General features: G+C 40.3%; 2 protein-coding genes across 3 annotated transcripts; one reads left to right on the top strand and one right to left on the bottom strand.

Annotated features, from left to right (window-relative positions):
- Positions 1–13,418, bottom strand: LOC124112106 (coiled-coil domain-containing protein 174-like). Its single transcript, XM_046472071.2, has 11 exons — positions 13,250–13,418; positions 12,572–12,670; positions 10,679–10,782; positions 9,356–9,417; positions 8,574–8,748; positions 7,574–7,672; positions 5,962–6,119; positions 5,043–5,137; positions 4,052–4,178; positions 2,357–2,524; positions 1–1,170 (listed from the first exon to the last, which is right to left on the bottom strand). The coding sequence occupies exons 1-11, from the start codon at positions 13,298–13,300 to the stop codon at positions 56–58; spliced, it is 2,253 nt and encodes a 750-aa protein (XP_046328027.2). The 5' UTR covers positions 13,301–13,418; the 3' UTR covers positions 1–55.
- Positions 13,419–13,604: 186 nt separating this feature from the next.
- On the top strand, positions 13,605–24,184 carry LOC124112097 (transcription initiation factor TFIID subunit 12-like). Of its 2 annotated transcripts, XM_048383663.1 has the most exons (8): positions 13,605–13,662; positions 16,469–16,660; positions 18,871–18,963; positions 20,260–20,499; positions 21,268–21,324; positions 22,051–22,108; positions 22,716–22,804; positions 22,995–24,184. In XM_048383663.1, exons 2-8 carry the CDS (start codon positions 16,505–16,507, stop codon positions 23,031–23,033), a joined length of 732 nt encoding a protein of 243 aa, XP_048239620.1. In that variant the 5' UTR covers positions 13,605–13,662; positions 16,469–16,504; the 3' UTR covers positions 23,034–24,184. The 2 variants fall into 2 exon arrangements, with proteins under 2 accessions (XP_048239620.1, XP_046328015.1); XM_046472059.2 differs by lacking the exon at positions 22,051–22,108 and having other exon boundaries at positions 21,268–21,382.
- Positions 24,185–24,787: the final 603 nt, after the last annotated feature.

The following is a 24,787-nucleotide window of genomic DNA, read 5'->3' on the forward strand; positions in this document are numbered from 1 at the left end:
GGTATTTCATAAATTTTATTCTTTTGACAATAAGTTACAGTTAACTATCACATGGTCACACTTTGTCCTTAATCTGTTTCAAGAAGGCTGCGACTACATCTTCAGTCGACTGTTCACATGACACAGACTCTGATTCTACCACAGCCTTCTCAGTGACCGTCACAACTGGTTCATGTTTATATATGACAGGTCCACCTCGGAAGTGTGCCTTCTCGCGTGATGCTGTAGCTAGGTCCTCCGTGGCCTGATGCTGGGCTTGTAGGGCGGCCATGAAGCTGCCGGGCTGGTAGGGCTGGGCCAGGACATCAGGAACACCACCGCACACGGTTGGGGCCTCACTGTCCTCATTCTGGACTAGACGGGTATCCAGAACCGCTGTCCGGGGTACGAAAATAGGTTTTTCCATCACATCTGCTCCAGAAGTTCCTGAACTGTGGGTGTGAGGTATAGGGTATGAAGACGGAGTTGAAGCGTCTGCTTGCTCCTCTGTCGCATCTGCTGGTGTCGACTCTGGAGGTCCTAATGAGACACCAGGTGGCGAGACCCAGGTATTCGGAGGAGGGACCGAGGTGTTCAGTGGTTGGACTGAGCTGTTTAGGGGTGGGACGTAGGAGTTAGGTGGTTGGATAAAGGTGTTCGGGGGTGGAACTGAGGTGTCTGGTAACTGATGACCTACCCCTGCCATGACTGACCCGGACAGGAAACCATCATGACCAGGATACATTGACGAGCTTGGGGGAACTGAAGGATAGGGGCCCCACTGGGGAGGTGGCTGGAACCCCGGGGGAGGTACAGAGAAGTCTACGTGTGGGGCAAGGCCAGGAGGTGCACCTGGGGCCTTAGAAATCATGCTGGTCTTCATAGCATCTTGTTTGTTATCCTCCGATGTACAATCACTTTTTCTGATGTTAGTTGGTAGAGGTATTGCACTTACATCAACAATCTCTGGTTGAGGTTGATGTTTAGCTTGAATACTTTCTCTGGTTAACACAACAGTTTTGGGTTTTAAGTCTGTGTTGGATATATTGTAGGGTTTCCCGAAGGCAGATTTAGTCTTTGGTGGTTGTCTGACTGGAGGAGAGTCAAAGTACGCAGAAGGTGGCGCGAACTCGTTCAGCCGTTCATCCCGACGCTGTGAGAAGTATCTCTCTTCCTTGAATGCCAGGGTTTCTGACAAAAGAAAATATACGTCAATCATTCAATTTCAGCACTCGTACAAAGACTACGATCAGAAAAGAATTTGTATGTCTAGAATCAATGTGCAGCCTTCACACAAACACTACGATCAGTATAGAACTGGTATGTCTAAAACTAATGTGCAACACTCACACAAACACTATGATAAGTATAGAACTGGTATATGTCTAAAACCAATGTGCAACACTCACACAAACACTACGATCAGTACAGAACTGGTATGTCTAAAACTAATGTGCAACACTCACACAAACACTATGATAAGTATAGAACTGGTATATGTCTAAAACTAATGTGCAACACTCACACAAACACAACGATCAGTATAGAACTGGTATGTCTAAAACTAATGTGCAACACTCACACAAACACTATGATAAGTATAGAACTGGTATATGTCTAAAACTAATGTGCAACACTCACACAAACACTACGATCAGTATAGAACTGGTATGTCTAAAACTAATGTGCAACACTCACACAAACACTACGATCAGTATAGAACTGGTATATGTCTAAAACTAATGTGCAACACTCACACAAACACTACGATCAGTATAGAACTGGTATATGTCTAAAACCAATGTGCAACACTCACACAAACACTATGATAAGTATAGAACTGGTATATGTCTAAAACTAATGTGCAACACTCACACAAACACTACGATCAGTATAGAACTGGTATGTCTAAAACTAATGTGCAACACTCACACAAACACTACGATCAGTATAGAACTGGTATGTCTAAAACTAATGTGCAACACTCACACAAACACTACGATCAGTATAGAACTGGTGTATGTCTAAAACCAATGTGTAACACTCACACAAACACTACAATCAGTATAGAACTGGTGAATGTCTAAAACCACTCACACAAACACTACGATCAGTACAGAACTTGTATATGTCTAAAACCAATATGTAACACTCACACAAACACTACGATCAGTACAGAACTGGTGTATGTCTAAAACCAATGTGTAACACTCACACAAACACTACGATCAATATAGAACTGGTGAATGTCTAAAACCAATGTGCAACACTCACACAAACACTACGATCAGTACAGAACTGGTGTATGTCTAAAACCAATATGCAACACTCACACAAACACTACGATCAGTATAGAACTGGTGTATGTAACACTCACTTTCCTTGCCCTTGTCCCACTCTCTCTCGGGTGCGTCCTTCTTCCAGCTGTCGTCTCGTTTGAGAGGCTCAACCTCAGGGTTCTCCTGTTTCACCTCCGTCCTCTCTGGTTTACATCTCTGTCCGGAGAGCATCTCCTCCAGCCTGGGACCAATCTCTTCCTCAGTGGCTTCAACAGATTGTTTCAAATATGGGTCATTATAGGAATATGTCTCACAGGAATCTGTGACATTAATTTCATAAAACTTTGTAAAATGGATGGGAGCGTGTGCTGCAATCTGATTGGTTGATAAATGTTGCTAAATAGGATTGTATCCCAGAAATCGTTTCAATGCATGTGAATATTTTTCTTCATCAATACCTTTTCTGTTAATTCCAAGTTGGAAAAAATGTGGAATTCAGATCGGTGAAATAGATGTGTTATGTTTCATCAATATTTATTAGAACAACTTCAGTTTTGTTGTGTTTTCTCCACATTGGTTGGTTTGTTGTTTAACGCCGCACTCAGCAATATTCCAGCTATATGATGGCGGTCTGTAAAAAATCCAGACAATCCAGTGATTGATATCATGAGCATTGATCCTCGCAATTGGGATACGATGACATGCATCAACCAAGTCAGCGAGCCTGACCACCCGATCCTGTTAGTTGACTCTTGCGACAAGCATAGTCGTCTTTTACGGCAAGCATGGGTTGCTGAAGACCTTTCCTACCCCGGATTTTCACAGGTCTTTCTCCACATTGAGTCAATAAGGCAGGTTCAGTGTCACAGAAGAAACTCACGTTATCCTCTGTATCATGTCACAGCATAGAGAGTAGAAAATGATTGATAATCATGATAATGTTCGTATTTTACAATGTCAATAACCATAATGGTTTTTCAGACTTGTGAGTGTTTTACTGAGTACTTGATGCACAGAATTTTGAACATCTGAGTCCTCCAGCTAATACAAAAGCCAAACTGAAAACAAATAATGTTGTGCTTATCATTGCCAATCATCTTACGAAGAAACATTTTGTGATGAGGCACTGCCCGCATTATCATAAAGTCTGCTGCACGTTTTGTTTCTATTTACATTTTCCAAAAAATAAAAAAATCCTAATACTTGAAACCAATGCAATCAAATATAGCACACAGTTACTTCCCTTTACATGCACACTGCGAGTCTTGTGTTTTGGTAATGGCGGCAATGGAAGTTTGTATGTTTGTTTATGTAGGGAGGCCCTTTCCAAAGTTGATGATACACAATTGTTAATTGGTTACATACAAGTTTGAACAAGCAAAAAAAAAAAGCATCTGCCCGCCTGCACTATATTTTCCAAAGTCATTGCCTGAGAACCAATTCTTTTATTTTTTTAAGCCTAAAGCAAATGAAGGAGTGGTGTTTAACACTTTTTTAAGCAATCCACATCACACTGGGGACACCTAGATCAAACCTAACAGGCAAACACTTTTACCATTAGGCGCCCTACCCCACCCCCTCACCCCCTCACCATCAGCACCACCCTATCACAAAATGCCTTGCTTCCAATGGGTAACAATACACTATTACCTTCTAGAAAACAACAGCTGCTAAACAAGGCTAATGCTCAATCAAACACCATAGTTATTCATGATTAATTTTGTAAAAATTAGATAGGGTCGGCTGTAATATAAGAAAACAAATTGGTCAGGCCTGTTAATTATAAAAGTCACCTGGCTCTTCCGCTAGTGGCGCCCCCTCCTTCAGCCTGCGTCTCTGTTTGACTTTGGCAAGTCGAGCATCCAACATGGCCTTCCGCTTCTCCTTGAGCCTCTCTCGACGACCTCGCTCATCTACCGTCTGCAATACACAGCTACCACGTCTATGACAGTATCAAACACAATGACATCAGTAGCTAACTACTCAAATTGTTACAACTTTCCAATATTTGCGCATTGTTAGGTCAGTTGAAGCAACATGAAGCCATGATGTAGCATCCTCATAATTATTGATTGTTTTATTTGTTTGTTTAACGTCACACTCAACAATATTCCAGCTATATGACGGCGGTCTGTAAGTAATCAAGTCTGGACAAGGCAATGCAGTGATTAATATCATGAGCATCGATCCACGCAATTGGGAGCGATGACATGCATCAGCCAAGTCAGCGAACCTGACCACCCGATCTTCATGAGTGTAAGATGTCTACAGTTAGTGACTTGGCTGATTATGTTCGTGATTGTTTCTCATGCTATCAACCACTGGTTTTGCTGGCCCCTGACTCGATTATTTCAAGACTGACAAGTTAGTTTTGATATTGTTGACTCTTGTTCATCAAGATTCACGCAACCACTCACAGCAGCTCGTACTGGTTGGACTAAAGACGGTTTAATAGTGTTAGCCCACTGAGATACCATGACACAGTTTTACATGGATAACTGACTCTGCCACAGTATACTGACTCCGAGCCGCCCAGTCCTTGTTTTAGCCCCTTAATGCCGAGCGCCAGGCAGGGTAACAACAAGTACCATCTTTTACGTCTCTTGGTAGGAGCAGACTGGGGATCAAACCTCAACCTTCTGCTCACCAGGCAGAGGCTCTATCCACCAGACCACGGAGGTAGTCTTGGGAACTGAAAACTGCCTCCAGTGCTTATTCCTCGAAAGAGGGTTCCTACGGGGACGGCTAATACAGTCATGCCCTCACTTAAGCTACTTTACCGACCTGATCCCTCAGCTTGTTCAGTGTGTCCATCTGTTCCTGACGTTTGTCAGTGTCCTTGTCAAACTGGTAGAATCCAACTCCATGAGTTCGGATCTCTACAACAAACAAAAAGCTGCAATTAGAAATTCCCTACCTGAAGCCTTCAAGACCTGATTGGAATACAATAAACTTAAGGCTGATCTGCAGGAACTGGTCTTCAAGCACCCTAAAAAACATTCTTGGATACTAAAGTTTCCTTCGAGCAGTATCTACTTCAGCATGTCAGCTTAATGAGGAAGGAAAATCCAAGCTTAATACCATGAAGGAAAAGCCTTAAGCAATGCAGGTCAATGACATTTAGCCCCCACAAGCAATGACATGGTGCTGTAAAACCAGAGATCATAATGTGGGCAAATCTGGGATTTGATGTTTGTTTGTTGTTTAACACCGCACTCTAGCTATATGATGGCGGTCTGTAAATAATCGCGTCTGGACCAAACAATCCAGTGATAGACATAATGAGCATCGATCCCGATAATTGGGATACGATGACATGCGTCAAGTCAGTGAGCCTGACCACCCGATCCTGTTTGTCGCCTCCTACGACAAGCATAGTCACCTTTTACGGCAAGCATGGGTTGCTGAAGACCTATTCTAACCCGGATCTTCACGGGTCCTGGGATTTGAAACTGATGCCATAGACTCATGGTAAAGGTATGGTCAAGGGGCATGGGCGGAGGCTGACAAATCAAGAATCTTAATCAGGATGAATCTGACATGCCAACCCAAGATCCAAGGATTCCACCATGTCTAAGGGACGCAACTCTGCACAGCCTTTGGGGTACGATTCAAACACCAAAACCTGAATCCAGCAGATCTCTCTTGCAGCCATGTAATGCATCAGACAAAAAATAGAATGTTTACTTTGCTGATAACTGACCATCAAACTGGACATTAGCGTAGTGTATGTTTGACTGCTGGAGGGCCTCCTGCTCTTCCTTCTCCCACTTCTGTCTCAGCAGCTCACGATGCATGTCGCTGGACATCAAGGACGGTGTGTCCTCATCCTCAGGGGGAGGAGGTCGACTTGAGTCCTCCCTACAAAGTATCAAGGTGCATAGTCAACCAGCACTGGTCAAGACAACAACACAGTTTTCTATGTCTATTTCAACAGCAGTTACTAGCCAATAATACATACAAAACCACATTCTGAGGTACAGGGTTTTGAGACATGCCACCTCATTGTTATAGCATGTTATGAGGACAAATGCACAAATAGCAGCAAAACTGCAGCAAAACTGCAGCACAAAGCAAGACACCCCACTTCAGATTTCATTCATGGTTTCAGCAACAGGGATTTTGTTTAACAGACATCTGCTTCCCACCCTTCTCAGAATAATTAATTGTGGGTCTCTTATCATGCTTATTTGCAGGATAAAGCACATCCGAGGGGTCTTAAGATATGCATCCTGCATCCACAGGATAAAGCCGAAGGTGTGTCAGCTCTGAGGTTTCATCCCAAGGATAAGGTTTTAAATATCTAAAAACCCTGGTATATTGTATAAAATTCCTGGTATATTATATAAAATCCCTGATATATTGCATAAAATCCCCGGGATATTAAACCACATTACAACCTGGAGTATCCTATAAAATCCCTGGTATATTATATAAAATCCCTGGTATATTATATAAAATCCCTGGTATATTATATAAAATCCCTGATATATTATATAAAATCCCTGGTATATTGCATAAAATCCTGGTATATTGCATAAAATACCCGGGAAATTATACCACATTACAACCTGGAGTATCCTATAAAATCCCTGATATATTGTAAAAAATCCCTGGTATATTATATAAAATCCCTGGTATATTGTATAAAATCCCTGGTATATTGTATAAAATCCTTGGGACATTACAACATCCCTGTTTATGAAATTTAACCTGACTGGAGAACAATAGGATGACGTCACTGGAGGTTGATGAAGCTAATGAATTAGTTTTGTGAATTTTTATGTTTGTAGCAGTTACTTTTGCCAGCTGTGATTGGTAACATGGCCAGGAAGTAGGTCTGGGACGAGTCCTAATTTACCCTGTTTACTAGATGGGTACGCGAACCCCAATTACCCGACCCTACCGGGGTACCCACTGAAGGTCTCAAGAGATAGGTACAAAATGTTCAATTGGAAATTGTTTTACCAGAGGCCTGGCAAAAATTGTTAAGATATTGTATAAAACGATCTGATCGTGCACACACTGAAGTTGACTAAAGCTTTGTCTTCACTCAAACATTTAAAAGTCGGAAGGAATGTGCACATAGTCAGAATGAAATGCGAACATTAGCCACTTGTACTAGTATAACCATGGAGTTTTATTGTTATTGTCATTTAACCATATATCATATCATATGACTAACCACGGGTCCGGGGAGTCCTGGGGGTACCCGGGACCTACTCAGGGCCCACCTGACCCGAGTATCCGCGCTACACATCCCAGCCCTACCAGGAAGGTACGACCATTGCTATGACACTTATTATGTCACTTACCCTCTGACTTTAGCCATGTCCTTGTCCTGTTGGATCAACTGTGGCAAGTCTTTCTTCATACAGCGCCGAGATCTGCCCAAAGAGTCTGTGTAATCCACCCTAGCGAAGGGAGGCAAGCTTTCGGTATATTTTCATGCACGTTACACAATTCATGAATATCCAGTGTATTATAACTACATTTCTGATTTGATAAAAAATATCATCAAAATATCAAAATCAGTCGCTCATGAGCTCAACAACCAATCAAAATGGCTGTCTGAATGTGAGATTGGCACAGATCTAATTTCAAAATTGAGCCCTCCATACATTTACTCGACTGGTAAAAATGATCTTTCTGCTTGAAAAAAATGTTTTCCTGAATATTAAGACAGGGCAGTCCCCAGGACTCAAAACTCAGGGTATTATCAAGATAGAAATGGAGATATATCCCACTGAAGAAAATGATCATGATGTTAGACATGTCTTCCCATAATTTAGCAATCTGGAGTTTTACAATCAGATCTTGTCTCCCTCCTGTCATTTGGCCTTATCATATTGTGGCACAACAAGTATTGAAGTTGGTCAACATGCATAGAGAAGAGACAATTCTGCCTTTGTAGCTCTGGTAACTGTATCAGTGTGCTGCTCCCTATGAATGATTTTAATATTGACTACACAGATGAAGAGACAAGTCAATATCAGTAACTTTTTCATGGAGCACCGCAGAGATACGTCAGCCATTATTTGGCAAATAACATAACATGATTAAAGCAGCCAAGAATAAATTACAAGAGAATCCCTGGCATTTGATTGGCTAACCAGGCATGTTTATTTGCGTTTATGTTTTCAGAGCCGACTACTGTTTGCTGATTGGCTGATAATACATGAAGTTAGGGTGGGGCTTGTGTTGCATTATTTGCTTAACAATGTCCCTGATTTCGTATCGTTGTCTACAGATCCTTGGGTTATGGTTAAATAAGCATTCTGTGAAGTTATCATGGCGGTTCCCTAAACTTCTTACCACTCCTCCTGAGGATCGGATGGTGGAGGAACAGTGTCGGAAAGCATCTCTTCCTCATCCTGGTTGTCTGCAGGGAGTTGTCTCCCCTTGCTATACTCTCTGTCTCTGGCCTCCACAATATTGTCAATAACTTTCTTCTGGAAATCAACAAGGAACACTCCACTGCCATCTTCCTCTGGAATACATCAAAGCAATGTTATTCTGTTTTGGTGCAGTGCTTGAAAATTTTTTAAAACCCAGCAAGACAGTCAGGCAGGTGACCAATAGATGTTGCCTGCCCATCTTCAAAGTTTCCTGCCCGCCTTCAGGCATTATAAGTACTGAAAAATCGCGAAATATAAAAGACAAATCTTGTCTTGGTTCAGTTGAGATTATGCAAACAATTACTTGAGAATGTATGAGGAGTTATGAAAAAAATGAATTTGTAAGTTAAAATCTTAAAATAATCTGCCAGACAGTTGGTCAGGTGGAGGAAAATTTCATGCAGCCCAACAGGAAAGTTACCAGCCACGGGCAGGTGGGCAGGCAGTTAATTCGTAAACTGTTTTGATGCAACAAATGTTATATTTGGGATAACACTTTCTGGCAGTGTGGCTTTGAATCCCAGACGGGAGTCAACCAAAAAAGTACGAGAATCTGTACTTTAATCAGAAAGTATTATCCCAAATATAACATTTGTTACATTTCAGCACTTTCTAAATGACATTGTGTGTTCACTGTTTTGGTGATTATAATACTATACCTATCTGAAACAATGAAGTCTTGGGTTATAAAATACTTACCAGGAATTTCAGAACTGGAAGAGATCTTGTCATACAACTTGGCCTTGGCTTCTAAAGCTCTTCTGTTAAATGACAGAACAAGACAGGTGAATGTAACATAATGTTTAACTCAGGTACACAAACAATTAACATGACTTGAACGTGTGACTGAGGACCAAGCTATGAATGGAAATGACCTACGACCACCTAACAACAAATCCAACACTGCAATGATCACCTGACATGTTACCAAAGCAAAGGAGTTATAAGACAATAAAAGTACAGTTTCCACCCTTGTGGAACTAGGCTGGAATTTCGTGGCTTGATCGTAGCGCTACCAGAGGCTATTACAAGTTATGTCCCTTATATGTCCCTCCTACTGATTCCATCTTACATATCACTTGCATTTCATTTGATTGATAATCAAGACCTTTATTGTAAAAAAAACCCAGGTCAACCGAAAACTGTACGACAGTCACCATGTTAATGAACCAGTTTTTGATATTGTTACCAGATTTTGATTGGTCTATGCAAAGAAATATAACTCCATAAATCCAGCCTAGTCTGGCAAGGCTGGAAACTGGACTTATTAGTCGGTTTTACTCCCTGGATCAGCTTGGAGGTATGTTGACTGCTAATTATGGTAGTATTCCAGACAGCGTGACTAGTACTGCATTACAATAATGAACGACAGTAGAAGAACCAGTAACTGGGTGATTGATTTTTTGTATTTTTGTTAACGCCACACTCTGCAATATTCCAGCTATATGATGGCGGTCTGTTAATAAACGAGTCTGGACCAGGCAATCCAATGACTGACATCATGAGCATCGATCCACACCACAGCTATGGTTTCATCCTAAGAAGCAACATGCATGCCAAAGTTCAGCTTCCTCGGTCCAACAATTTCTGAGAAAAAGAAGCTCACAGAGCCAAATATGCATTTTCAAAATTTATGAACATGTTCAAAACACAAAGGTGAATTCAAGTTCAAAATTTTATACACAGCAAAAAATGTATACATCATGTACATGTCTTCCACTACAAGACAAACATATAAGAAATTCCATTACATTTTGAACAAAAATTAATGAATAATGGCCATAAATTGTTTTTTTTAATGTGGCTGCTGTAAGGACTTTTCAATATTTTACCAATATTACAATAAACAGTAAAATTTAATTTTTGTTAATGAGTTTTCTATGAACATGTTTTTGTAATCATTTGCGATTAAAAATTGACTCATAGAAGTTTTTTCAGTTGTTTTATGTTAATAAAACAATGTACCTTATCACGAGGCCCCGTACATGTTTTCAGAAGAACTACACGTGTTCATGACCTCACCTTGACCTGACGAGCACATCCTCCTCCTCCACCTTCTCCTCCAGGTCCCGCTGTGCCCGCTCCAACACGCCCTTGTTCTTCCGACTGAACAGGTCAGGTGTTGTCTGGGGACAAGTGAACCACACCCTTAAGATGGCCATGTTGAACTGCACATGTTGGCCACACCCTTATGATGGCCATGTTGAACTGCACATGTTGGCCACACCCTTAAGATGGCCATGTTGAACTACACATGTTGGCCACACCCTAAAGATGGCCATGTTGAACTGCACATGTTGGCTACACCCTTAAGATGACCATGTAGAACTACACATGTTGGCCACACCCTTAAGATGGCCATGTTGAACTACATATGTTGGCCACACCTTTTTGCACACCTGTCAATCTTGTGTTTTGTGTTTTTTTCTGGATATCTGGATAACATTACATAAACATGTTACTCCTCATATATATACACTATAGAACATGGTGGCACAGTGTCATCTGTTCTGTGGAAATGTATATGAATCACGCAATTTCTATCTAAATATTTGCATGTTTGACCCAACATGCTCAATAAAGCAAAGCTTTCTGTGTTTATTGTAGACAAAATAGACAAAGTTATATCTGATGTTAGTGATATTTGTCATACATTAGTTGCATATGTATTTCAGCCAGTAAACACACAATGACATTCCTCAACAAATAAATATTGATAAATCAATATGAACAAGCATGAAATACTCATATCCCCCACCAATATGACATGTTGGGTTGTGTACGGTTTTCGAGATCTGCTCTGAAAATGAGCACTACCACCATTTTCAGTCTAAATCAAAGTCGTTGGCATGGAAACTCGAAAAATACAATTTAGAAAAATCCCAAACTATTAAAAGGCACCAGTTTACCATTAGACCTATCTATGTGCCAACTTTGGTTAAGATATTTCTCATGGATTGTTTGATAGGCATTACTTAGAAGTTGACGGATTACAAAGTAGACACAATCTATGGATAACAACTTCCTTAATTACTGAAAAGGAGACGTTTCGGTATGGATCATTATACCGTTGTCAAGCAAGGCTTATACCATGTATACCGTTATCAGCCTTGCTTGACAACAGTATGAGGGTCTATACTGAAATGTCGCCTTTACAGTAATTAAAGAAGATGTTATCAATAAATTGTGTCTACTTTGATATCTCTTATCATTTTTTAGTTCTGCCCTGGAAACGAAATGTGACGGACGGACCAGTTCCTATATCCCCTTCCACTTCGTGACAGGGGAATATAACCATCGATTTAGCCAGCCCCAGTTTATAAACATGATAAAATCAGTTCTTTTCACTCATCTTAGAATTCATCTTATGGAGTTTATCATGCCACAATTCCCAAACTTAAAGGTGTTAGATATAGAGTGAGTGATTGAGTGAGTTGGGTTTAACGCCGCTTTTAACAGTATTCCAGTTATATCACGGCGTGTCAGCTTAATGTGGGAGGAAAGCCCGAAGTGATGCAGGTCTAAGACGTTTACCTCTTCGATGAAACCCACGAGCACGGGTATGGTGCTGACAAACCTAGAAACATAATCGTGGCGAACCGCGATTCGAACCCACAATCATAGGTTTCTGGCGTGCCCAAGGGACGCAACTCTGCACAGCAAATCGCGGCGCCTTAGACGACTGGGCCACCCGTGCCCCCCTGTTAGATAATGAAGGCTAGTTATCAGTCACTTGAACATGATAACTTTCAGACCAATATGTCAAAGTTTTCGGTAACTATACCATGTATACAATCTGACATTTACTGTGGGCCAAAAAGGGATCTTATCCTAGCCGTCCTTGAAAGACTTCTTCTGATAAATATAGTATGTAATTAATAGGGATCTACTGTATTGACATCAATTTCAACTTACCTTTTCCTGTGTTCTTCCTTTGATTCGCGTTCCTGTTGTATTCTTCAACTGTTTGAACTCTTCCTGCTTCCGGTACAGCTCAGCTTTCAAATCTATCAGCTGTCAAACAAAATACTAGCAGTATTAATACTAGAATCAGTGACCAAGGCTCTCACAACCTACATCTTACATATTAGATCTGATATGATTTAAACATATTTTTATTTTGTTTGTTTGTTGTTTTTACGCCGCACTCAGCAGTATTCCAGCTATATGACGGCGGTTTGTAAACAATCGAGTCTGGACCAGGCAATCCAGTGATATATATCATGCGCATCGATCCACGCAATTGGGATCAATGACATGCATCAACCAAGTCAGCGATCCTGACCATCCGATCCCGTTAGTCGCCTCTTACAAGCACAGTCGCCTTTTACGGCAAGCATGGGTTGCTGAAGACCTATTTTACCCCGGATCTTCACGGGTCAAAGCATACCTAACCATAAGGACGGTAAGGGGAGTTTGACTGGCAAGGTGTGCCCAACCCCAAGGATCTTGAATGGGTGTATGCCCCGGGTGTGTGATCGGAAAGGGTGACCTATCTTAAACTCGGTCCGCGCTCGTTAAACTGCAGTCTTGCGTTATGATGTTTACAATGTGCGCGAAAACTGAGTGTCTACGGAATATGGAAAGACTTACAGCGGAAGAATTCATGTTTGGCTTGGGCGCTTTTTCCATTTCGTCAGGCATGCGTTGTTACTCAACATGTGTCATCTGTACCACTGTCACACAGGTTAAGATTTTAATCAAATCACGTCAACATTGTGTACTCATAAAGTCGCAAAATGATAGCAACTTTAAAAAGGAAGTAACGAATACATTTACGATTGTCGTAAAATTACATATAGTTTGCCTTTATTTTCTTTCGCCATCACAATTTCCAATATTTTTTTGTCTTCTTGTTGCGAGAAGTATACGTGTCATTATCATTATTTCAATATTACAGATACCTTTAGAAAATGAAATGTCGTAAGTCTTTAATACCATTGACGGCAGAGACTCGTAAGATGGCGGCTGGTCGGTAGCTGTGTCGAGAGAGCTGTTGTGAAAATGTACTGATTATTTCATATTTAACTTTATCGCCTGCATTTTTTGTCATGTCTTATGTTATATGCATGTGCTTATTATACATATGTCAATAAGATAGTATTTATTTTAAGTTATATTTTGAAATATATTGCTTGACCTAGTCTAGATCATATGAGATTCACTGTAGACTATTGCAGTATCTTCAACATGCTTAGATTAACAGTAAAATAGAGGAACATCAATATTGTCAGCACCACTAACTTTCTCTTTGTATCCTCTAATATCTGTAAGATGTTTTTTAAACATAATGTTCTGACACATCTCCAGATAAGGTTTTGAGCCATACAGTATTTACTCTGATACTCACATGTTATCATTCACACTGGGACAGACAGAATTGGGCGTTTGATACCATTCGATTGGGTTTCACCAAAGAGATGATGCATTGAACTTCATCCCTTATGGCATTCTCCCACATCAAGCTGAAATGCTGTGATATCTCGGAAATATTGTTCAGAGCAGCATTATCCCATCTCACTCACTGAACCCATACTTTGTGAGAAGTGTCTCATACTTTCTCAAACATGATATTTTATGTAATGCTTGAAGCAGCATGCCAACCACAATGTTGTCCTAAACTTGATCATGTTTATGTATTCTGTAAATCATGAAATTGCGCTTGCATGAACTGTGTGATTTGCTTTTGATTACTTTATAGATATTAGGCTGAACAAACATTCTTTGTTCTCAGGTGCTGAAGCATCAGAAAAAATAATCCACAGGACATTCATTTCCGCTTTATGACAATAATAACAATGCAGACCTTTATTAAAATATTCAACCAACACACCCTTTTCAAAAGAAAACAGGGTCATATCTAGGAGTTTGAAGAGGTCAACCGTTGCCCTAGGTCTACAGCAAATGTTGCTGTGGACAATCCCAGGTTTTTAACAGAAATTCACGATGCAGCTATGTTACAAAAGAGTGAGTGGAATAAGGACTATTTCACAAATTACTACTTTAAATGGATTGTCACCAGTCTTAATCATGACCCCATGGGGATTCAGGATATTAATAGGTCTCCAGCAGCCTATGATTTAATGGATTGGGTGGTCTGGCTTGGTGACCATAGTGACTTGGTTGATTGTGCATCATTGTACTCCGATCGTCACAGTATCAGACACTGGTTTGTATGTCTTATTTAAATCACTGTCAGGGGGCACGGGTGGCCCAGTCGTCTAAGGCGCCGCGATTCGCTGTGCAGAGTTGCGTCCCTTGAACACGCCTGAAACCTATGATTGTGGGTTCGAATCCCGGTTCGCCCCGATTATGTTTCTAGGTTTGTCAGCACCATACCCGTGCTCGTGGGTTTCACCGAAGTGGTAAACGTCTAAGACCTGCATCACTTCGGGCTTTCCTCCCACATTAAGCTGACACGCCGTGATATAACTGGAATACTGTTAAAAGCGGCGTTAAACCAAACTCACTCACTCACTCACTAAATCACTGTCATGTGATGAGAATATTGCAAAGTGTGGCATTAAGTAACAAACAAAGTAGTAATCAGTAGACATTTGTAGGATGATAGCTATGTTCCATGGATGTCCTTTTCACAGTTTCATGATTTATACTGATTATAAGAACAGTCGTTGATTTATGTAACTTAGAAGGCAATAACTGTGATCATCATGATCATGTCGTTTGTCATCAGGTAAGAACTGCTACATGTACAACAAGCATGATGTGAAACTAGTGTAGAAATACCAGAATTGTAGGAACAGTATCAAAATATAGGACAGTGCAACCTAAAGGTATAACTCTGCTGGATACTACTTCACTTATGCTTATCAGTTTAACATCAATGACCGGTCTAACTAACATATTATAGTTGGAATGCATAGCATCTCTGCCATAGAAGAAAGTGATACAAGCATTTTCTGTTTGCTTCATTTAACACGTATGACTGTTCTCCTAAAATTCAAACTCCTGGGCAGTACACTTTCATTCACACAAAAATAAAAAGCAGCCACATGTTTAGAAATCATTTTCTTGGAATCAATAGCTTTTTGTTTTCAGCCTCTTATTCCACCATTTTGACTGATAAGCCTACAACATGTAGAATGAAACTATGGTTCTGTGTTGATGTTACTGGTTGAGTGTGGTGGCCCAGCTTCTTCAGGAGAGTTGTGTCCCTTAGTGAAAACTAAACCAGGACTCTATGACTTTGGGTTCAAATCCCAGGGGGGGGTACGGGTGGCCCAGTCGTCTAAGGCGCCGTGATTCGCTGTGCAGAGTTGCGTCCCTTTTGGGCACGCCAGAATCCTATGATTGTGGGTTCGAATCCCGGTTCACCCTGATTATGTTTCTAGGTTTGTCAGCACCATACCCGTGCTCGTGGGTTTCACCGAAGTGGTAAACGTCTAAGACCTGCATCACTTCGGGCTTTCCTCCCACATTAAGCTGACACGTCGTGATATAACTGTAATACTGTTAAAAAGCGGCGCTAAACACAACTCACTCACTCAAATCCCAGATTTGCCCATCCATGTTTTTACAGCACCATGTTATTGCTTGTGGGTGGTAAATTTCAACGACCCATGGCGCTTTGGGCGTTCATCCATTAATAAGCAGACATGATGTGATATGGCTGAAATACTGTTTAAATCGGTGTCATACCAGTTAGTTCCTGATACTGCTGAAGTATAATTTTAACAACTTCCAGTGATTCTCCTTACCTGTGATACACTAACACACAATGTCTATGCTTACAAGCTTATGTATGAAGTACTAACCCTGATTCTCATAGTAACATTGAACAATCCTTTCCAGTTGTAGAAGAAGCATGCTATCTGATATGGAAGGTGTATGAAATGTATGACAATGAGTGATGCACCCAGCATGAATTGCCTACCTAGTGGAAGTAGTGGTATTCCAAGTACCACAGTGGCGCCCCCTACGTCAGGCGCGCCACCTAAACCAAGCATTGCAGACACCATTAGACAAGTGGAAAGTCAGATAGCGGTATGTGGTGACGGGTGGCACTGGTTTCAAACAAACTGTTTTGTTCATTCGTCATCATCATCGTTGCCATGACATCCAGATCATGAATAATCATGAGTTGGAAGACATGAAGAGAATCATATCATGGTCATAGTGTATGTTTTTCAGCCCTGTTGTTGAGTATGAAATGGAGACAGCTTGTCAAGTAGCACTGTTGATGTCTCTTTGTGTTTGTTATGTTTTGTTCATGTTGTTTGAAATATTTTTTCTTTTGTGTGTGTCTGTGATGTACTGTCATAGTTATCATTATGTCTGAAAGGGGGACTAGACTCGGGGAAATTTACAGTTCTAGCATCTTCTATCCACTTTCTTTGCTTGCTAACATGGCTAACCAGGGATTTATTGAGGATTCCAAACTAAGTACCCTTGGCAAGCCAATTGGGACAAAGTCATTATTAGTATATTGTTCAACATGTTCAAATTTAATTATTTTAAAATCCGTATTTTCATAAATTCAGAGGAATTGGGAAATTTTAAATTCAAATTGGAAATTTTTACTATCATTTGCTGCAGACATGGGGCCGATTATCTGCTCTGAGCAGGTCTTGATAAATCCCTGCCAACTTTAACTTTGTTTAATATGTATGTCATAATCACTCAAACTATCAATGATAACCTTAATTACACAGACCATCATATGATGTCATTACAACTTCTAGACCTTCCTTATGTACCTTGTATTCAGAAAATGGGCACTTGACAATGTTGACCGTGGAGCTTAGTCCCTCTTTACAAAAGATGCTTGTCATGTTCGTGAAGATTTATGCACAGTTATAATGGTTACCATGGATATGATGGTTAAGTTACAATTGCAGTGAAAGATTCATGCCCAGTCCTCCATCATCACCATATGTTAACAATGTTTCGCATACATCATCATCATCATTATCATCATCATCCATTCGTCACCACTCGCCTCTTTCCGTAACCTGCAAAAAGACTCATCCCCCCTATCGATGAATGTTATGTGCAAAAATACAACAAACCAATCAGAATGCGCGTATGATTTCAAGTTCTTCGTCAAAGAATCCCTCAGAAATAATTTTGATTTTACATATGTCTTGCATCTAAAAATATACCCAAGACACAGTTAAATGTGTTTAATCATACTGTATAATTCCGCATGTCCCGATGTGCTTTAAATTGCATCTGAAATATATATAATATATGGGGAAATATATGTGAACCATTACGTAACGAGTTGACAATTGTTTTAGGTATGCCCATTTGCGCTAAGACAGAACCTGGTCACAAAAATGGCCACGAGAGGGGCACGAGTCGCTATTCGGCTTGTCCTGGAATAACACGGGCTGGTCACGAATGCATCATCATCATCATCATCATTATAATCATCATCATCATGTTTAGCGATTTTATTATTTCCAAAGTTTCCATATGGATTTTTGAAGTACAAATTGGTGTAACCATGGTAACAGCACAGTGGATCAACTCGATTGCACTATTTGTAAGTAGCAATCCACAGTCCTTAAGTCAAGTGTCTTCACTGGATTACTCTGTCGACCAAATTCATTTAATGATTGCCTTGATATTGAATGCTACATGACTTCAGGTAGAGGTAGAATGTCGAACCTGGTCTTGTGTGCCAGTCTGTATGAACTAATAAAAACAATGTAAACCATAATCATTTGGAAAGTTAAAAAAATAGTTACAATTGTCACCACATTAGGCACCCTGGGCAAGTAGGAAATTGACAAAGGGCACTTATTAAAATCATAAGCAAGGAGTTGAATTTGTTTCGGAGACGAAGCAGAATGGAACTAATTCACTTCAGACGTCAATGAAAATAAAAATTTTTCGTAATTATTGCAAAGCAATTATGTAGATCTAGCCCTAAATGCTGAAGTTTTCAGTAAAACATCTGTAAAATGGTGTAAAAGTTGGTCAGAAGGCACTCATTGGAACAGGGTGCTTAATATGACAAATATGGTAATATATTTGACAAGATCATGATCCGAGTACAAGTGTCATTGGAAAGATTTCTCCCTAAATGTGTGTGAAACAAAGAATAATGAGGGTCTTGTACCAGACAAAAGGCTCAGGTTATGAGAACCACGAGATAGGTAGGTCACTTTGCCCAGTCCCGGGACTATGTCCACTGTGGAGTATCCCTGAACTCCTTGTTGACCCTCACTCTCCTCCGTGTCTTGCAGTCCTATGGTCCTGGTCCTCACGCTCCACATCAGAAGGAAGAGTTGTCCAAACTCGCATCATATCTCCACAGGGCTAAGCTGGAGCAACAGAAGGTATGGTCTTTTTGTCACATTCTGACATTGTGTTTGGTAGTGGTGGGGACAATGGACCCACTGAAAGCCATGAAAAGTTTTAAGATGTTTATTCTTTACATGAATATTATAAATACCATGTGTACCATTTCTTCAAGGTGATCGATAAATTGGCATTGTCAATGTCATGTGAAAAGTTTGATATATGTTGTACATATATGAATGACAGTATTTTCTGGGTTTTGACAGAAGTCATTTTCTAACTATGCCCATTGATAAAAACTTTCTGGCTACTGAAAAGTAGTGGGTGTCCTTTTGAAATAAGCTTGTTATGAGAATCATTATTTAGATTTTTTTCATGGCCTAACAATGCTAACACTTGCCTAACTGTTCAACTTTAGTGGAGGTTGCGGACTTGACAGTACTTGATAAACAGTAAATACTGCGGTTGGCGTGAGATTCAAATCCAAGTATTTTAGCCATAACCTGGTCTATTATTGCTTTATTTTATAATATAAGACAGCTATGCAAATCAGCTATAAATCATAAAGAACAATGAAGAATGAGGCATGGTTTACTTCAAGATAAAACATTGTTCTATCAACTCGTTGTATATTGCACAACATTATTTTTGTGAGGGTCGATGTTTATGTAACAGGTAATGATACCAGTATGTTTATGTAACAGGTATTGATACCAGTATCTTTATGTAACAGGTATTGATACCAGTATGTTTATGTAACAGGTATTGATACCAGTATGTTTATGTAACAGGTATTGCTACCAGTATGTTAATGTAATAGGTATTGATACCAGTATGTTTATGTAACAGGTATTGATACCAGTATGTTTATGTAACATGTAATGAAACCAGTATGTTTATGTAACAGGTATTGCTACCAGTATGTTTATGTAATAGGTATTGATACCAGTATGTTTATGTAACAGGTATTGATACCAGTATGTTTATGTAACAGGTATTGATACCAGTATGTTTATGTAACAGGTATTGATACCAGTATGTTTATGTAACAGGTATTGATACCAGTATGTTTATGTTACAGGTATTGATACCAGTATGTTTATGTAACAGGTATTGATACCAGTATGTTTATGTAACAGGTATTGATACCAGTATGTTTATGTAACAGGTATTGATACCAGTATGTTTATGTAACAGGTATTGATACCAGTATGTTTATGTAACAGGTACTGATACCAATGTTTATGTAACAGGTTTTGATACCAATGTTTATGTAACAGGTATTGATACCAATGTTTATGTAACAGGTATTGATACCAATGTTTATGTAACAGTTATTGCAGATGATGAGTAGCAACAAGCTGCCTGACAACTCTATGGGCCCTGCAACAATCTCCCCAATGTTAGCAATCCCCCAGACCGCCCAGAACCTGCGTCCCGCCCCCCTGCCTGCCCAGGCAACAACCTCTAATGGAGCATCAGGGGGTGAAGGTCGTGTGCTGGACAAGCGCCGCCTGCAGGAGCTGGTCAAGGAGGTGGACCCTCTAGAACAGCTCGATGATGATGTTGAAGATGTGAGTAATGCTAAATAATGTTCATGCCTGCCTGCTCCGGCTGTATGTCTATTGGTGAAGATTTCGTTCTAATTACAGGGATAGATATGTAACAAAACATGTATGTTTTTTTGGTTTGTTTGTTTAACACCACACTCAGCAATATTCCAGCTATATGACAGCGGTCTGTAAATAATCGAGTCTGGACCAGACAATCCAATGATTGATATCAGGAGCATGGATCCACGCAATTGGAATCGATGACATGCATCAACCAAGTCAGCGAGCCTGACCACAGATCCCGTTAGTCGCCTCTTATGACAAACATATTCGCCTTTTACGGCAAGCATGTGTTGCTGAAGACCTAAGGCAGTTGTATTTTGAAGACTTGCCATGTGTTTTCACATGTTTTTGTTGTTCGTATGGTAAGCATTAACATCAGGTAGTGTTGTGTTGTTAGAATGATCTGCTTCCTAAGTGGAACTTATTTTAACCATGCAATTACTATTTTAACATTTTCTTCCAATTTCTATTTGCATTTTGACAGAATTCAACCGCCAAACTTAAAATAACGTTTAATTTCTGGATTTTCTGTTTTTGCAGATGATTGAATTATAATTTCATCACTTTGTCAATAACTACTAGACATGGTAAAGAGATGACTAGTAAACATGGTAAAGAGAGTATGTCATGAATGATTAGCTGTTAAACACGTGAAGGCATGTTTCTTCTGTACAGTCTTTGTGCCTAGTGTCATCTGTTACCATGATAACTCATGCTGTGTTGCAGGTTCTTCTTCAGATAGCTGATGACTTCATCGAGAATGTTGTCAGTGCATCATGCCAGATTGCCAAACACCGCAAGTCAAACACACTAGAAGTAAAGGATGTACAGCTCTATCTAGGTCTGTTGACACAGTATATCGTCATGGTTGTCAGAGTATATCAGCATAGGTGTCACAGTAAAATCAACATGCTTGTCACAGTATCTCATCATGCTCGTAACAGTATATCATCATGCTCGTAACAGTATATCATCATGCTCGTAACAGTATATGAACATGCTTGTCACAGTATATCATCATGCTCGTAACAGTATATCATCATGCTTGTCACAGTATATCAACATGCTTGTCACAGTATATCATCATGCTCGTAACAGTATATCATCATGCTCGTAACAGTATATCATCATAGATGTCACAGAAAATCAACAAGTGTCACAGTATATCAACATAGATGTCACAGTACATTGTCATAGGTGTCACGGGGTCATGGGTGGCCCAGTCGTATAAGGTGCCACCCTTGGGCACACCAGAAACCTATGATTGTGGATTTGAATCCTGGTTCGCCCCGATTTTGGGTCTAGGTTTGTCAGCACCATACCTGTGCTCATGGGCTTCACCGAAGTGGTAAACGTCTGAGACCTGCATCACTTTGGGCTTTCCTCCCACATTAACCTGACACGCCACGATATAACTGGAATACTGTTAAAAGCGGCGTTAAACCCAACTCACTCACTCACTCACTCACTGATGACTTCATCAAGAATGTTGTCAGTGTATCATGCCAGATTGCCAAACACCGCAAGTCAAACACCCTAGAAGTAAAGGATGTACAGCTCTATCTAGGTCTGTTGACACAGTATATCGTCATGGTTGTCAGAGTATATCAGCATAGGTGTCACAGTAAAATCAACATGCTTGTCACAGTATCTCATCATGCTCGTAACAGTATATCATCATGCTCGTAACAGTATATCGACATAGATGTCACAGTATATTGACATAGGTGTCACGGGGGCACGGGTGGCCCAGTCGTCTAAGGCGCCGCCCTTCGGCACGCCAGAAACCTATGATTGTGGATTCGAATCCTGATTATGTTCCTAGGTTTGTCAGCACCATACCTGTGCTCATGGGCTACACCGAAGTGGTAAACGTCTGAGACCTGCATCACTTAGGGCTTTCCTCCCACATTAACCTGACACGCCGTGATATAACTGGAATAATGTTTAAAGCGGATTTAAACCCAACTCGCTCACTCATAGGTGTCACAATATGTCATCATGGTTGTCACGGTATATCAACCTCGGTGTCATAGTATATCAACATAGGTGTCACAGTATATCAATGCAGGTGTCACGAGCTGATATAGGTGTGACATAGCAGGACTATTGCTGACTGATCCATTAAGCAACATATACTCTCTAACTCATCTATTTGCACTGTTTGTCAACAGAGAGAAGTTGGAACATGTGGGTGCCTGGGTTCGGGTCGGAGGAGATCCGCCCGTTCAAGAAGGCAGCTGTAACAGAGGCTCATAAACAGGTGAGGACGCTGAGGAAACAAGTTGTTCGCCAACTTGAGAAAACCCTCCAGTCAATCATGTTCCCGAGGCAAGGGAGTTAACTGACTATAAAAGTCCAGTTTCCACCCTTGCCGAAGTAGGCTGGTATTTTGATATTCAGATATTTTTTTCTCAACAGTATCTGTTTATGACCTCCATTTTGTGTTTCAGAGAATGGCACTGATCCGCAAGACACTGAAGAAATACTGATCATCTTCCTCCCCCTTCATGCCAACCTCCATTGTGTCAAGCATCATCATGTCAGTGTGTTGATATCGTGGTCCGCCGGGGGCCACACTGTCCCCCCACTGGCTGGCTGTGGAGACCAGTCTGTAGTCATGGACCTCCTCCACAATGTAGCTCTGCCCTAGACTTGCCTCAAGGGAGGATAGGACTTCGGTAGTGCCGATTCTACATCCTTAGGAACACATTATTCAGATCATTTGTATGACCAATTTATTTCTTGTTTTGTGGACGGTCCTACCCAGTACCCTACGTTTTGCAAAACAAAAGAAGTTACACTATATTCTGTGTTTGATTGAAAATATGGTTATTTTTCTTTCCTAGATTATTTGTAAAGCAAAATAATGTAATTCCTGACCTTTAAATGAAAATAATATATCTAATTAACATGTCAGATTAAATTCCAGACTTGTGTCTATGGTGATTTGTCTCTGACAGTTGGGCTGGCAATAATTGTTATAAATGGTCACAAAGAAATGGTAACACGACACAATTATAGACTTCATAATACCTTATGAACCTGAAAAACCCCATAAAAACATATTAGGTTTATAATTATTTCATTATATTGTTGGGGCAGTCAGGTAGCCTAGTGGTTAAAGGGTTGGCTCGTCACGCTGAAGACCGGGGTTCGATTCCCGACATGGGTACAATGTGTGAAGCTCATTTTCTGGTGTACCCAGCCGTGATATTGCTGGAATATTGTTAAAAGTGACGTAAAACCACTCACTCATTATATTGGTGCACTTTTTTTTATGCCCGTCATCAACATCAGTTAAAAAAATATGGTCATGTAATTTTCATAGATGACTCAAAAAGCTATTCGGTCTGTCACAGGGTTCCGAAAATAGTTTTTGGCTGATCGGACATTTCCCGCCTACCTCATATTTGACAGTTACTGTTAGACTCTATCTATCATGAGTTAATAACCATAAACCTATAGTACAAAAGTCAACTGTAGCCAACAGTACAAAACCTTTAAAAGTATGTCATGAAATAATAATCTGGATTGTAAATGATTTTAATTATTTTTGCTGCATAATTGAGCAACATTCAGCTGAGGAAGCCAGTAAAACAAGAAATAATATTGGTCAGACCATAAGTTATTTATTGGTGACTCCTCATACAACAAAATACAAACCACGCGACACAGTCCTGTAGTCCTTGTTAACTAAACATGCTATGACTTTGAAAGTGTGTGAACATTCGTTTAATGTTTTGTGCAGACTAGGGCTGGTACGAGTCCAAATTTAGTATCCGTAAGTATCCTGGGTACCACACTGCAGGTCTCAAGAGTTGGGTACAAAATGTATGATTGGGAATAGTTTGACCGTAGCCCTGGCAAAATGTATTTAGATACATGTATGAAACGATCTGGTCATGCATACACTGAAGTTGACTGAAGTTGTATCTTTATTCAAACCTATAAAGGTAAAAAAGAGTGGTGCATAGTCGGAAAGAAATGCAAACATTAGTCACTTGTAGTGTAATCATGGAGTTTTAGATACTTTTTGTCATTAGACAATATATCACATGACTAACCATGGGTCCGGCTAGACCTGTGGGTACCCGGGTCCTACTCAGTACCCACCCGACCCGAGTTACCTACCCAACCCTAGTAAGTTTATTTTCCATAGAATCTGTTCTTGGGAATGTAATACAGAATGTCAGGATATCATTGGAATAATACTGAAAGTATGACAGCGATAGAAATTGGCACT

This window comes from Haliotis rufescens, unplaced genomic scaffold (assembly GCF_023055435.1).
Source record: "Haliotis rufescens isolate VD_foot unplaced genomic scaffold, xgHalRufe1.0.p SCAF_5, whole genome shotgun sequence".
Lineage (NCBI taxonomy): Eukaryota > Metazoa > Mollusca > Gastropoda > Lepetellida > Haliotidae > Haliotis > Haliotis rufescens.